The 16273-nt window shown below is 36.7% G+C and overlaps 1 protein-coding gene across 2 annotated transcripts in view; it reads right to left on the bottom strand.

The window, feature by feature from the left end:
- EIPR1 (EARP complex and GARP complex interacting protein 1) overlaps positions 1–16273 on the bottom strand; it is a gene marked incomplete at its 5' end in the record, with an annotated part of 91352 nt that overhangs the window by 3675 nt on the left and 71404 nt on the right. For both annotated transcript variants that reach the window (XM_081997095.1, XM_081997096.1), the window contains 3 exons: positions 7735–7902; positions 9148–9315; positions 12643–12779. In XM_081997095.1, coding sequence (XP_081853221.1) covers positions 7735–7902; positions 9148–9315; positions 12643–12779 — 473 coding nt within the window. The remainder of the gene's footprint in view (positions 1–7734; positions 7903–9147; positions 9316–12642; positions 12780–16273) is intronic.

The raw sequence follows: 16273 nt of genomic DNA, 5'->3' as shown, positions 1-16273 counted from the left end.
CAAAAAAAGATTATTTTGGTCACACCACAAAACAAGTTATATTTATCTTAAGATGCTTTTGTCTGTTTAGATATTTTAATTATTGTTCTGTTTTTATCAGTTGCTACAATACAGTAGGTAATTTCAGAACCTAATATATAGCCCTGATGAGTGTATTTGTTCTAATATCCTATTCATAATGTGGCAATGATTAAAAGAATATTATTATCCTTTCATGTGCATTATTCTCATCTCAGAAACTTTCCATTCCATAGCTACCAACTCCTGATGACAAGGTTATTTGCCTTCTTATGTTAGATGCATAACATCGGACACAGAAGAGGAGAGCATTCGAAGTGGACTGACACTGGGACAGTCAGCAGATCTTTGGCAGGTTTTAGAACAGGGAGGATAGTTCAGGACCTTAAATTTCTTCTCAGTTAGAGAAGTTCAGAAACAGCAAGAGTACCTGTACAGTGGTGGATATGAAGTAAACTTCCTTGTATGCTACTTTAATATACATATATATTATTCAGGTTGTTGCCAAAACACAGAGATCCCTGTTTTTACATCAAAGCTGCAGGTTATTGGTGTAAAAATATAGTTGCTATGCTACAGCTTAGCTTCGTGTACCACAGATGTAGGTGCTTAGCCTATTGATCCCTTGACAGAGCAGTCTAACTAGAATTATATTTGATAAGCACACTTGGTAATCACTTGTTATGCCTGGCAAGCTTGGTAAGCTATTTCCTTCCTTGTCCTAAATCTCCATGCCCCTTAAAAAGTTCCTTTAGTTTCTCATTTTCCTGTACTATTTTCAAGACTTTTTCTGGCCAAACTAAAATACCTTTCTCTCTCCCAATATAGGTACTTGCATTGCATCAACTGACAAGGCATCAAACTCTTATGTCATCAAGAGCTCATAGCAAGAAAGGTGTAATCTCTACCTACATCCTCCATAAATTTAAGACCTGTGCCACACCGAGCTGAAACCGGACTGCTTTCTCGTTTGTCTTATTCATATAGCATGACCCGTACCAGCTTCTCCTCTGAAAGGAGAAGAGCTCTCATTTTACTAGATAACTTTGAGGTTAATTGTGTTACAGACCTAAGAGAGAAGCCGGTTAAGCCTTGGATAATTGTTTTCATGTAGAGAGCTGTTACTTCCAATTACTTCTCAGGCTAACAACCACTTAAGTTTGCAGTGCTTGCGATTCTGTTTTGTCACCACAGTGTTCAATAAAATATGTTTTTCAGAGTCACCAAAAATCATTAATTTCTTATCACAGTCAAAATTAAATCCTCTTCAATCTAAAAATTACTATGAAATAGATGTGATTCAATAGATCAGCAATATGTACTGCAGCATCCAAAACGAATCCTGAAAAGCGTGCATTTGGATTCCAGAATAAGCCCTGTGGATGTCCTTTCCCTTTAACTGCAGGAGAAAACTTAGCAACTGTAAGGTTTTGTTTCTGGTACGCTTAGACAACACAATACCTCCTTTTTCACTCTCTTAAGAAAAACAGAATTTAAGGATGTTAATACTGGAACACAATTTTTATCTATAATAATTGGCCATTCATACTATTGTAAGCATTTTTAACTTTTTTTACTCAAAACAGCCTTCTGAACTGCTTCTACAGGAAAATGCCATCTTTAAAATATTACTTTCCTGTTTTTAATATAACAGGTTTCATAGTTGTCCTAATATGCAAAATAAATTAAGAAGGGTATATCTGCTGATGAGGGTCGAAGAAAGAAATAGTACAGAAAAACCACACATTTTTAAAGCAAAATAGTTTAGGAATTGGAAAGTGCTGCTGCACTAGATTTGGCCCAGATTCTTACACATCCAACCAAGTAAAGACCTGAATACTGGCATTCCCCAAAACAGAAACTATTTAAGCTGCTTTAATTGATCGTCTTGGTTGATTCCATAGCATAATCCTATGATTTCTACATTTCTCCAAGACATAAATACCAGAAACAAAATATTATCGAAATTAACACTATTGGCAGCTGTGTGAAAATACCCAAACCTCTGCCTTATCACAAACGTTTGGCAAATACTTTTCAAAATATCAATGCTGACAATACACTCTCCTGAAGTCAGAGATATGTATACAAAGGTGCTATGTTAGATCACACAGTTCATATGTATTATCGTGAAACCACACAATTCACTATTCAAAAGCCTCCAAATGACATTTCCACCACAAAAAGTAGAAACCACCACCTCCTTTATATGGCATTTTGAAGGAAGTGCCTTTCTACAGAGAGGCCAGCCACCATTTTCTCTTTGGTCCACTCAGATTGCTGATGATGGTCCTACACTTAAAACCTCATTAAAAACTTCACTATCTCACTGAGATACTCTGTACTGGAAGGACCAATCCTTTACGTGTCTCAGCTTTAAATGTAAAATGGTGAGAAGTGCTTGCATTAGATCTTGTTCTGTTTGTATCAAAGGACAGTATGGCTAACATCTATGGTGACAAAGAGGGAAACGTAAGACTTCAGGAAAAAACACTAAAAAGTGTATTTCCTAATGTGAATTTCTGGTACAATCTTCAATGGATAACAAAGACAAGGATAAGCTTAGAACATATCATGAAAAAATGTAGCATAAGGGAGGAGGCCACATTCAGACCTTAGTAATCAGTTCTTCCAGCGAAAACACAGCAGACATCTTAAGCCTGCAAACCCTAAAGAGAGCTAAGGGAGCTGGTAGCTCATTCTGCAAAATTAAAGTTTAAGGATGGCTTCCTTTTCAGGACTGATGGATAAGCTCAAAATGCTACTAACCATATAAATATTTTCATTGGTATGGATACAGAAAAAGCTTTTTTCTTAAGAAGCGTGTCTTCCATTATCAGTTGAGCCTTGTCACAAAGTTCTGGCCATAGAAGTCATGGAGAATGAAAATACTGCTGTAGATGCAGCATGTACCTTGCTGTTGGTGATCCTAAGGTAGTGAATGGTCTTCTCATGCTGCATATCACCAGCATACCAAACAGAGATCTACAGAGTTTAAAATTCAAACCTATAAAGGCAAATAAATATTGCAATAACTAAAGAAAAGGAATCCTGATTGGTGAGTAAAGATGGTCATGCTAAACTCCACAAAACTAGTAATTTTTGTTTATTGTCAGAAATAGAAACACAATTAAAATTACTTTCAAACTAGTTTAATACAACCAAATATAGACTCATTCACTAACATAAGGATTTTGGATGACCAAAGAATGAAGAAAGGGTGTAAGACAGTCACCACCTCCCTTTGGAGGAAGACAGTTCTCGGTGCTCTGCCGATGTCTAAAAGGGACCTGACAGACACCTTCAGGAGCTTTGAAATCAAGTCAAGTTCAGTGTTGCGGGGAGGAAATCCTTGCAACAGCAGAGTGCAAAGGCATTAAAGAAAGAGAGGCCAAGGAGAAGTCTGCCTTAATCAGTTGCATCCATAGATGTGGAATGAGCCCACGTTTTCAACGTTTGTTCAAACTGAGGCATTGAAAAGCGCTTCGTATGTTCTTATCCCAGCACACTGGCTTCGTTTTGGGCATGAAAACTAAATGCACTCCAAATACTCACCTCATCTTATTTTCATTTGTTTTGTACACTTTCTTCTACCTCTGAATCAAGCAGTAGAAAGAATTAATGCTAGAAATTAAGCTAGGAGTACAGCATTTCATTGCCCATTCCTCAGTTAATTTTTTTCCATATTTGAATTGTGCATTAAGGTATCCAGACTAGGGACTTGACCAGAACACACCATAGCTCTCCTCTGGCCACATGCCTATAACTCCTCTCTGTGGACAGCTTGATCCTCTTTTTGGACTACCTACTTTTGACAGAGCCTTTAGGCTTCCCAGACAGAAAGCACTGAAGCTTTTCCTTATTCAGTGCAAGAAAATAAGCGCAGCTGGCATATTTCTCCTAGACACATTTCACAAAGGTGGTGTGTGCACAGCTATCATGTTTTGGAACAAACAAAAACACAGTTAGTGAGAAGAGATAACTCAAGAATATGTCTGATGGCAAAATAAAATCCTAAAGGGAAGAATCAGAAGTCTCCAAAGATGACTCAGAAGGCAGTAAAGATCCCCGAGCTGCAAACAGATAGTCAGATGCTAGAAGCATACCCAGGGAAAGTATCATCTCCTTTTCCTGTTTTTACAATCTTTCCTCTTGGCCACTATCAGACACATGATACAGGCTAGGGAGACCTTTGATATGATACAGGGAGGCTGCTCTTACATTTTATGATTGATAAAACAACAACAATAGCAGTTAAAAAGCAGGGAAGAGACAGCCAACTAGTTACTCTGATCTGAATCAGCAATTAAGAGGAACTGAAGGTCACTTGATTGCGACAAGAGACAAAAGTCATGCAAAGTCCTAGTTATATTGCTTATGCAAGCGTGTTCTGGTCTTCAAGATGGGAGCATATAAGTCCCAAGATGTCAACACATACATGGACAAACATCCAAACAAGAAACCTCAAAGAAAAATTCCTTACTAAGAAAAGAATACAGCAACTTCTGGTTTGTTGTCTGTTCATTACTCAGTGAACCTGTATTCTTTTCTTAAACAAACAAAAAAGTTATCTCCAAATAACTGTTTCTCAGTTGTGAACCCACAAAAGTAGGTGGTTATACAGAAAATCTGGCAAGAATGAGTGGGTAGACTCATGCATAGTTCTACATGGTTTAACAATGAAGGGTTAAACCGACATATTACTTGCTTTTGTCTCCAGCCAAGAAATACAATAATAATTAGGAAGTTTACTACAAAATATATTAAAAATTGACAGGAGTCTTAAAGATCCCAGAATTCTTAGCTGTGTAAAATAGTATTACAATCAATATTTTTAAAATATGGGGAATTTTGCTGAGTAGGAAAAAAAAACAACTTTGAAGATACAACTGGTACATACTCTTCAGTTTTATATTTAATCCAAGGAGTGGTCAAACATTGGAACAGGCTGCCCAGGGAGGTGGTGGAGTCACCATCACTGGAAGTGTTCAAAAAACATGTAGACATGGTACTTCAGGACATGGTTTAGTGGGCATGATAGTGTTCGGTTGGTGGTTGGACTTGATGATCTTAAAGGTCTTTTCCAACTTTAATGATTCTGTGATTCTGAGTATTTTTACCAGTGATTTTATTCAGAACACAAAAAATATGTAGGCCCTAGAAGAGCCTTTTTCTTCATTTCACGTGATATTTCAACCTTCTTTTGAGAGAGATTTGGTCGGTCACTCTGAAGGCGACTGTCTGGAGATAGTAGTTGCACAAACACCCGCTCTTCCTGGTGTATTTCAAGACACACCCAAAAAAGACATTTTCTTTTTCAAGTTTTGTGTGCTATTTAATAGCAACCCAGATGTCCTCCAAAATAGTATAATAATGAACCCCATGAGTATATAACACTTTCTTTAAGGTCTAGAACATAACCAAGCAAAAAAACCAAACACACACAACCCCCCCACACCCAACCAAACCACACAATAAAAACCCATGTTTTAAAGAAGAGACAGCACCCATGGAATGGTGCAACATTCAAAGAGGTCTCCAGGAGAGAAACGGGTACTGAGGCCTAAATATTTGTTGACCTAAATTGTTGACTAACAAGAAGTATTCCCAACAGCTGTTATGCCCTGCTTCTTTAGTGAACTCAGAACTAAACAGACATTCATCTGGCAACAGTTCAAGGCTGGTGAGCACCTTGCAAACATCCTTCCAGCTCAACTCATAAGAAGGAGTGGGGCAGGCAGAAGCAAAACAAGACTTTCGCAGTACCAAGCAAACGTTACAAAAGATAATGTGCTTTCCCAGGTTTTGTAGAGAACAGATTAGCAGCTCAAAAGCATATATTTAAAAAGCAAATGCAGTATTGACACTCTTGTAGCCTCTGGGAATAGGGAAGGGCTCTACATCATGACCACAGAAGTCATCCATGATGTGGTTTACATCCACCTCATAGCCAAAGGAAAATATGCATTATATTAATTGAATTGCTTTGCATATTCCTGGTTTCAAAAATTCCTCGTCTAGAAACAATCACTTGTGTTTTAATGAGGCAACCTACACAGTCTACAATCAACAGAAATTCAGAACTCCAGATAACCTACTATACAACATCTGTCAGAACACTATCTACTTGTGATATTATTTATATTAATACATTCCCACAATCCAAAAAAATGTAGTCACTTTCTCACTACCATTAATGCTATTTACCTTTCATCCAGAACAGAATAAATTGCAATCCCCAGACAAAGGTAAAGAAACAAAAGGTGCATCATATTTAAAATGCTGTAGTTTAGTTACGTTCCAGAAAGGAAGTATGTACTGTTGATGTGAACAACTTTCTAGGTACTTAATTTGATACACCTTGATTTCTAGGCACTCTCTATTGCTTCTAGAGACATCTTGTACATTTAAAATTAACCATTTCTATATATGGTTCCCAAGTCTTTTATGTGAAGCCAAAATGTCAAAACTATCTGGAGCAAAACTACATCTTCATTAATAAAGGTGCAAGAGCAACCTTAAAAATACAACTAGAGAAGTAACCTAAACTTTATTTAGAATTTTAACTGAAACATCTAGCAAACACAGTTGAGTAACCGGGGGATCTTTTTTGTAATTTCCTTGCCCCTGATCCCAGCTGACTATTCTTAATTTAAAAAGATAGTTCAGGAGGTAATCTGCCTATTTCATTGCAGGCAGCTTTGCGTATTAAAATAAGTTAACAGAAGCAACAAAACAACTGCTCAGTGCAGACATTTAGAACATGGATATTCACGGTTGCAAAGAATAGAAAAATACAGACTAAAGCCTGTTGGTTTCAAAATGTTTTACATGACTTTCAGTATCATTATCTTCACTTTGTAAAGTAAGTGTTTGCTGAAGATCACCATGTAAGTTAGTCACAAAATTGGAAAGCCTCAGCCCACGCTAGATCTACAGGACTCCCTATATACATATATATTCATAAAGAAGTACAGAGAGGAAAACAAGCATCATAGCACAATGAAAAAGCTGAAAGCTGACAAAAATGGAGGATGAAAAATTATTTCGGGATCTCAATTAACTCTTTACTAAAAACCTATCCGTCCAAAATTCACATGCAAAGTACATGATTCCTCACACACCCAAGTGGATGGTGTTTACAAATGCTTGCAATAACATGCATTACTCCCTACAAAGAGTGTCAAAAACAAACTTCTGTTTTGCTTGAAGTAGGTCTAATGAGTTATTGGTTTCTAGAGCAGTCAGGAATATTAAGAGTGAAAGCTACAACAATTAATGTATTTATACTTCCTTTCTTCCGCCTGTGCAGAAGCTCACCATTAGACTGGTAACATTTCCTAAAGGGAAGAACACATACACAGAAAATGCAAAAAGCAGATTTTCAACTCTCACTTAACGCAGATTATTATATATGCTTGACTTGATCCAGAACTCCCTTAAAGTGAATCTTTTCACTGCTCCAATGGACTTCAGGACTGGCCTTCAGCATCACCATCACCTTCCTACCAGTGAACATAGAGTGACCGTGCCAATCAGATTTAAAGAGTGTATTCCACCCAAGACTCTGAGTGAAGAAGAATGAAGTAGGAATGAGAACTACTTACCTGAAAGGCCTGTATACAAAAATCCTAGCCAGCAAAAAAATAACATGTTAACCATTACAATGAAAAGACAAACTATAAGCATTTGCATAAAACTCAGGAGACTCCATACTTCTCTTCTTGATGCTGGTCCTCTTGGTCACTTAGTTCATCATCATCTACCATATGCCCAAATGGTTCAGAAGAAATTGATACCATATTAGACAGGATAACTCTGCTATCACTGCTTCCTGTAAGGATCAGTTGATCATGTGAATGATTATATCTGACATTCCAGACCCTAAAAAAAGAAATCAGAAAGAACAAGGGGCTATTCTTGGCAGATAGTGCATCAATGTTAAATGATTTTCTTTTAAAAACAGCACTAAAAATTGATCTTTGACTTAAATGTTGTAAGTACACATAGAAGTGAGATGCCTCATTCCAAAGGCTGGTTTTTGCCGTCTTCATTTGGCTTTTAAGCTTCCATGTCATCTGTTTTCTATGAGGTGTCTTTAAAATTCAACAAATAAATTTTGAAAAAAAAATCCAAAGAAGAAAACACACCATTCAGTGGCATCATTCCTTGAGGGTACATGTCAATTCATTGTTTAGTAAGTCAGATATTTACGTTCTAAATATAAAAATTTCCCCAAAGCAAAATATAGATTAGAAAGAACCTGTTAAACAAAAATCTCACAACATTCTTACAGTAAAGTTTAAAATAGACCCTAAAACAAAAGTAGGATTATATTTCTCTTCAATTTTTACTTTTTACATATGAAGTTAATACCAAATGTCTTATGGTTCTTTTTTTATTCTTTTTCTTTTAATCTTCTGAAAAAAGTATAAATGCTGCATCTGTTAATTCACAGCTTCATTCCCCTCAAAGTAGCTTCAGGGTCCAGATTTATTTTGCAAGAATTACTCCAACCCAAATTTTATAAAATATGAACCGCTCATCTTTGCTTAACCACTGAAGTCTGCAAACGTTAGACAAGATTCTCGCCTTGCTCCAGCTACAGGCCAAAGTGGTGGATGTGGGCTCGAAATACTACCTCAGAGAATAAAATGGCACTTGCATATTCTGGCTTAAGAGCTGCAAAGAGCAGGAAAAAAGAAAAAAAGGGTCTGAATTACCGAGCATTTCCATCATTCAACAACAGAAGGACAGATCGCAGCTGTTGTAACCAAAAGGGCTTTTCTGCACATCAGGTGCAGCAGATCAGGCTTAATTTGGGAAGGCACACCTATGTCCCAGCTGGCCCCTACAAGCCAAGTTCTGTGTTGTGCTTTTCAAAGGTGTACCCTATCTCCCAACAATATTAACAACAGTTTCTTGCCAATTAGACTAACATTGTCTAAACTTTTAACTTACAATCACACAAGAAACAGTCACATATTGAAAACTTTCCTCCATGCAGAAAAATGATTACTCACAATAGCACAAACATAGTTTGCATTGTTCCTAAACAGTAAAATAATTAGTTGCATAAATTACATAAGCCATCCACCCACAAAACAGCATGCAGATAATTTGTTCTACCAGTGGGAATGCTCCTCTAGTGTCTTCACTGGTTCAGTGACATTTCTTGTGTCCCAGAATTTCACCTTGCAGTCATCTCCACAGCTAGCCAGGTAGTACTGTTTATTGGGATTAAAGTCTAGGTCTCGTACCAGCTGTCCATGTGCATTTTCTATACAATATATCTGTCTGTAAAACACATTAAAAAAATTAAACAGTCTATAAAAAGCTAACTGCACTCCACTGACAGGAATCTGTTTCCCTGGAAACTTGCATAATCCCCTTAGCACCCGCAGACCTAGAGCTCCTATTGCTAGCGCACCATTTAGAGAAATCCCAGCTGTTAACAACAGTGACTTGTATAGATTTCTCAGCTTGCATTGAAGCTTTGCTCATTCCTTGTTTGCATTAGGATCATCTGGAGCTAAAAGGAAACAGTAGTTCCAGATGGTTCTAGCACAGCTCTCTAACAACTATTATGAAATGTCTGCTACTAAACCACAATATTTTCAGATAAGAGTCTCTCCACCCCTAAGTAGTTATACCAATTCTGTATTTATGACATCTAGTTCTCCCTGTATGAAAAGCTGAGATGCAAGGGAGGCGACAGATATGAACAACTTTTTATTATTGCTCTATTTTGAACTTACCTTCTTGGGCTCTGGCATTTATAATCAGTTTACCTGTGGCCCTTAAACTACTTAGACATGTTCATACTCATGCATGTGGATCACTTCAGAAAACATCTGTAGTACTGCTAACAATCTAGCAACCTTATTCAAAACATCACATTCCATCAGTTTGTACGTCACCTCAATCTTTGGGTTGGTTTTTTGTTTGCTTCCACTATTGCATTACCAGTTTTATGAAAAGGCTGTACCTGCTCCCATGTCCATTCTCAAAGCCACCATCTACTGAAGTTCTGCTTAGATTTGACCGTCTCCTACAAACTTCACTAGAACTTGTCAACACTTTGTGAGCTTTTTTCTATTTTTAAGTGAAAAATGTTTCTCTTCAGACTGACCAAAACTTTGTATTTCCTGCGCTCTATACATGTTCTGAGCACCACATAGAGAAGTCTCCTGCTGTTAATATCTAACTACTAATAAAAAGCAAAGTAGTTGGAGAGATTCAAAGTATACCAGGTCTATACTGAGCCCTATCCTGACAGCTATGGCAGCCACTCGCGATAGAGGATATCACCTAGGTATCCAACTTTCCTACTATGCTCAGAGTATGAGAGATTAAGGATATCACTCAAGTATACCTTTCTACCACATATTCTGGTATCTGAATTCAACATTCCCTCTTAATTTCTTGAAACAACTTAATGCGAAAATTTTTAAATCTCAAGCATGCTCGCAGAAATAAAATACTTCTCCTTTACTGCACCTTTCACTTCTTTCTTGCACTTCTTGCATTGCTCATGGAGATGTGTGTAAGGGCTTAAAAAGAAATACCACTGTCCACTGTACATTCAGTAGTGCTTACCATGAAAACCTTTAGCCCAACTTAACTATTATTCCGACCGCTTGATCCCTTTCCTTCCCAAATAGGAATATTCTTTTCTTTCACTCCATCATCCTACACTGTATTTCCCATTTACATCATAAGATTAAGCCCAGACCACATGAACATTTTCTCCACCTTCTCATATTCTTTTTGTGCCATATTTTTTTCAAATTTATTCTTAGAGTCTGAATTTTTCTGATACAATTCTCTCTAAATCCATTCAGCCTAGTGTCTGTCTCCTCTGCTTCACAAGCTCTTCTCTGATTAAGATTGCTTCCTAGTCTAGTCTAGTCTAGGAGTCTTCCCACCAGCCTCTCCTCCCCCATCCTTCTTTGTTTGCTATGTCCAAAATTATTCACTTCCTCTATCTAACAGCTATCATAATCGCACTCCATGGAAGTAGCTATTCTAGCTACTTCTTTAGTATCTCTGCTCTTGTACTTTTGCTGGTATAGCAGTTTTCTGTCCTTGTTTTTTTTACCCTCTCATTTTCTGCTTCTTACACTACCACAGTTTATAATGCCCTGACATTAAACTCCTACCTCTAGCCTAACTAGTCATTATCAAATATTCACATCGTTCTAGACATATTATAGTATAATTGCAGATGAGACTTATTCTTGCACATATTTTCAAGTACATGGCAAACACCTCTTTGGCATAGCCTAGTATTTGTAAATTGGTTCAAGGACTATCTAATCTGAGCTTCACTTAAAGTAATTAGAATTGTGGGGTTTGCTTGCTAAGCAAGCTACCCTTTCATTGAGGATCTGGACTATCTATTTTTCATAAAAGTTACTCAGAGTATTGACTTAATGAAAGACAGAGATGCTCTTTCTAATGAGACAGAGCATCAAGCAGACTTCATAGTATTTAATATTTTCTACTTAGAAACAGAGGCTTTAATCTTAAGGTCTGCATGCTATCTGTTAAGTATAGGATGATTACAAAAATGTCACAGAAAAGCAATTTAAAAAAAAACTTTCTCCTTTTACCTTTCATCTCTTGTATGCTTCATTTAAAATACTTTTCACAAATGAAAGTATACACATATATAAAGTTAGATTTTTATATATCCTTTTACAGGGCAAAGAACAGGACTTTCAAACCTTATGACAAGCGTACAGATATTGACTTAATTGTTATATTTGTATTTTTAGCCTTGTTTATTAAATTAAATAAACCTTTTTGGCAAAACCACACAAGTCTGGCAAACATGGGGATTTATTGCTACACCCGTGAGCTGGCAGGAACCATAGAACTAAATTTAAAGTCATCCCCCTTTAAGGCAACAAAAGTTATTACACGACATCAGTCTTCTCGGTTTAGTGATAAATTACTATGTGCTAAGGGGATAAAGCGTATCTTAAAAAAGCTTGCACAGGCTTTAGTAGTCATGGCAACAGATGTGCACAACATCACTCCTTTGCTTATCAAAATCACGACTGAGCAGGGGGGAAAACACCTTAGTAGATGTATTCAAAGCCTTAATTGAATTGGTTATGATTTTGATAGATTCAGTAGTTTCATATAACTAGCATGCTACAATCATTAATATAGTACAGTATACTATTTGTTAAAATCAGAAAAGTGAAGAATGAACTTACCCTGTAAATTACCTTCAGAGATTAAAGTTACCTTTAAATAGTATACTATGAAGACAGCTCATAACATAGTCAGGACAGATATTAAATCATTTTCGGGTTGAATTACAGAACAGCTTCATTCAAGTAATGCCTATGTATTGAACAAATCATCTTGAGACTAGTATGTAGTTCAGTAAAACTCAATATACAAGTTAGAATTGAAGCTGAGGGGAAAAAACAGAGAAACCCCTTTACTAAATTGTGAATATATCAGCTATGCAAGCCCAACAATTCCTTTTATAAGTGATAGCTTTGCCACATTTCTCATCTTTAAAACAAAAATATGTTAGAGCAATGAAAAATCCATCTCCAAAGGAGACTGGCTTTTTTAGAGAACAAGACTGCAATTTCTCATTACCTCATGCTTCGTGTATCCCATCCTCGAACAGTGATATCATTGGCTGTTGCAATCTGTGTACAATTGTGGTGGGGACTCCATCTTCCAGAAGTAAATTTTAATTGTCCTTTCCCTTCCAGGGCTGCAGAACTGGAGAGCTAAAATAATGAAACAAAGCTGGCAATGATTTTAAATGTAAAGCTAAAATTAAATTAGTTCCACTGAAGACAAAAACTGCACAATAGCCTATTGTTCCAAGTGTAACAGACTACCAAAATCCTAGGATTAAAAAACCAAAAAAATTAAAAGCTAGAGCTGATTTTGTATCTCATGAAGTAATTTTTACAAAGGCTTATGAAGCATAATGTATTCAGAAATATTAGAAGTACTGTACTACTTTATGAACTAAAATAAACCGTTTCAGATCATTTGTTGAAACAGCAGATAGACAACATGGGTGCATTGTACAAATTTGTAGCTGCCTCAAACACACATACACGTTTAGTTTCATGAACAGTCTTACAAGACTGTTTTGCCACATCAAAATACCAAATTTTATCTGCAGGAACAGAATTATAGTGTCAAAGACTCTTTGACAAACATATAGCAGCTTGTAAAAATAAAATTTAAAAAAATTTCAAGGCGCAGGTGCCCATATCATCACACACATGCCTATTAAAATAATAGCGGGTAGTAGACCACTAATCTTCAATCTGTGAGAATTAAAGGTTTCAGTTCCAAAACCAGACTTGCATGTCATTGAGCAGACAGCTCTGCACCTCCATAGTTAATGAAAAGAAGGCACAAAGTAATCAACTTTCTCATTGAAGTTCTACAGCAAGTTATCCTCCAATTCCATGTGAACCTGAGGAAAAAATGAAGCTGCAGACACTGCAAATTACTTTTACTTCTAATCACTTACTGAAACTGATTGTTTAATATCTAAAGGGGGTCAGGGAGGAAAACCAAAATACTTGCATTTTAATCAGCTATAAAATTTATACAAAATTTAAGCACCTAGGCCGACAGCAGAGTTATTTGGTCATCTTGGACGTGATGTTCATATTTCAAAGTCTTCTATTAAGAGGGATTTCACAAAAGCAGATTACTACGCTGGATCTCGTTGGATCATTTTTCTCCTTTACATAAATCCTAACACATCATAAAATATTCTATTAAATATAAGATTTCTCAGCAGAAATATTACACCTTGAGGGATGAAAAAGACTAAAACATACATACTGCTTACATAAACTTTAACTGACGTCAACATAAAAATATGCTCTTTATAAGCAAGACTGCTTGAATCTATTCGTATCTGATATCAATGTTCATTTCTGTATTTTGCTAACTTTTTACTATTACAGTTCCATCAAGAATATCGTATTTATTTAGCATTCAGATTAACAATCTAGAAATTACAACTCTTCCATCACTGAGGTCTATCCTACCTAAGATACATTGTCTTCCAAAAATTGTTCAGGTTTTTTTTTTTTGAAAGAATGCAGGATTCTCAGCATACAAGGTAATATATTGCTTATTCGTCAAACAACACTGCTAGTACCATTCTTCCTCAAGTACAAATACTGTCTGAAAAGCCTTGCTACAACTTGCAGGTTATTAATATGAAGAAAAACACTGCAAAGGACATTGGATGCAGGAAAATAAACTGCAGTGTTTATTTTTTGACACATACTAGATTCCAGGCACAAGAGAATACGTAGAGCTCGAGTGGGTCATTTCAAAATTTAGATTAAGTTTCTTCAGTAAGCAGTCTTGGCCAAGAAAAGCTCAGACTGGGGGAAGAGGAGAGAAGCAAATGTTAACACTGACAGTAAGAAAGTATCAACAAAAAGAGTATCTCTTATGAGGTATTTCCAAAATCTGTCCTTGAGACAAAAAGCATCACATATCCAAAATATGACTCAGGGTAGAAGGTCTTTGTCATCAGTAGATAATACTTTCTCCAGCACTCCAGCCATTGGTTTTTTAAGTCTTTATTTCAACTTTTATGACTTAAACTATTACAAAAAGATCAACATTTTTTGGTTTTCAGCCAAAAGCTTAGGGTTGAGGCCAACATGCACATCCTGCACGATTTCTTAAAAATACATAGGGGGGAAAAAAAAAAAATCACATACATGTAAGATTGGCCAAGTCATCCTTGCCTTCTCAAACAATCCTTAAGTATTTGCAATTTGCAGGAATTAAATGACATCTTCCCTCGCATGGATGTCCAACTACGTATACAGTCAAGTTCTCAATCAACTCAAGGTAGACTTCTGTTAATAAAATGAAATCCCAGAAGTTACTGAACAAGGTTTTGTTCCATGTTCTTTTGCATGTCTTGCATGAGCCAGAAAGGATCTGCATGGTTTTAAAGGACAGCTAAGAAGTACGGGAGGGAAATGTTCAATACAGAAGAAGGAATCCTGGTACAATAGAAGGAAATCTGAAAGTCTGCTTCCTCGAGATCCAAGAAACGAGCTTAAAGGAAACAAAGCTGGTAGTTTGGAATCTCAAATGCAGGTTCAAAAAAAACTCTCTAGCTTTATCTGATACCTAAATATATAGACAGGTTTGCAAGCTTGCTTTTTTTTGGTATTTATTTACTTTTTTATCATGAACTCTTCCTTCCACTTCTTTAAAGGCAGAAAAGTTGACTACAGAAGGAAAGGAAAACATGACTAAGGCTTATGTTAGGCACTACTTTCACATAGGATTTGGATTTGTGCTGCCCAGAAGATTAAGGCACACAGCTCTGAGGGCCTCATTGGATACTGAAGGAAAACAATTAATGGCAATATTTTATAAACTCAAAATGTGATTTACAATAAGGAAAAAAAAAAAAAGGAAGTGAGTAAGATCCAATGTCTACTTTTAGACAACAGAACTAGCTATTGTTCTACCATTGTGCAAGGATCACAGATTGACTTTAAAAAAAGAGACTGGACAAAATGAAATCTTGAACAGTGTAAAATGGTTATCAGAATATGGATGGTTTTAACATTGTTCACAAGTGCTTAAGTGGATCAGTGCCTAAAGCTGGTGACATAAGACAATAATAAAACAGCGGTATGATAACATACCAGCATTGCATGACAGCAATGATATGAAATCAAACTAAAAGGTTCCGAAAAAAAATTAAGCAACGCAGTATGATGAATAAGTTATTGTCCTCAGTGAAGGAAGGGTTTTTACAAAAGTGAAGTATCTGAAATATGAAAAAGTCTATCCTAGCTTTGAAGGACTGATTTGTGTGTATTTGTCCTGGTTTCAGCCAGGATAGAGCTGGTTTTCTTCACAGAAGCCAGTGTGAGACTGAGTTTTGGATTTGGGATGAGGAACTGTTGATAATGTGCTGATGTTTTGGGTTGTTGCTGAGCAGTCAAGGACAGTCCAGCTTCTTGTGCTGGCCTGCCAGCAAGCAGGCTGGGGGTGCACGGGAAGCTGGGAGGGGACACAGCCGGGACAGCTGACCCAGACTGGCCAAAGAGATATTCCCTACCATACGATGTCATGCCCAGTACATAAACTGGAGTTGGCTGAGGGGCGGAAATCGCTGCTCGGGGACGGGCTGTCGATCACTGGGTGGTGAGCAATCGCTGTATTGGGCATCACTTGTTCTTGTACATTCCTTTGTTGGTATTAT

The sequence above is a fragment of the Phaethon aethereus genome, assembly GCF_964289735.1.
Source record: "Phaethon aethereus genome assembly, chromosome: 3".
Lineage (NCBI taxonomy): Eukaryota > Metazoa > Chordata > Aves > Phaethontiformes > Phaethontidae > Phaethon > Phaethon aethereus.
This window is presented reverse-complemented; position numbering and strand designations above follow the sequence as displayed.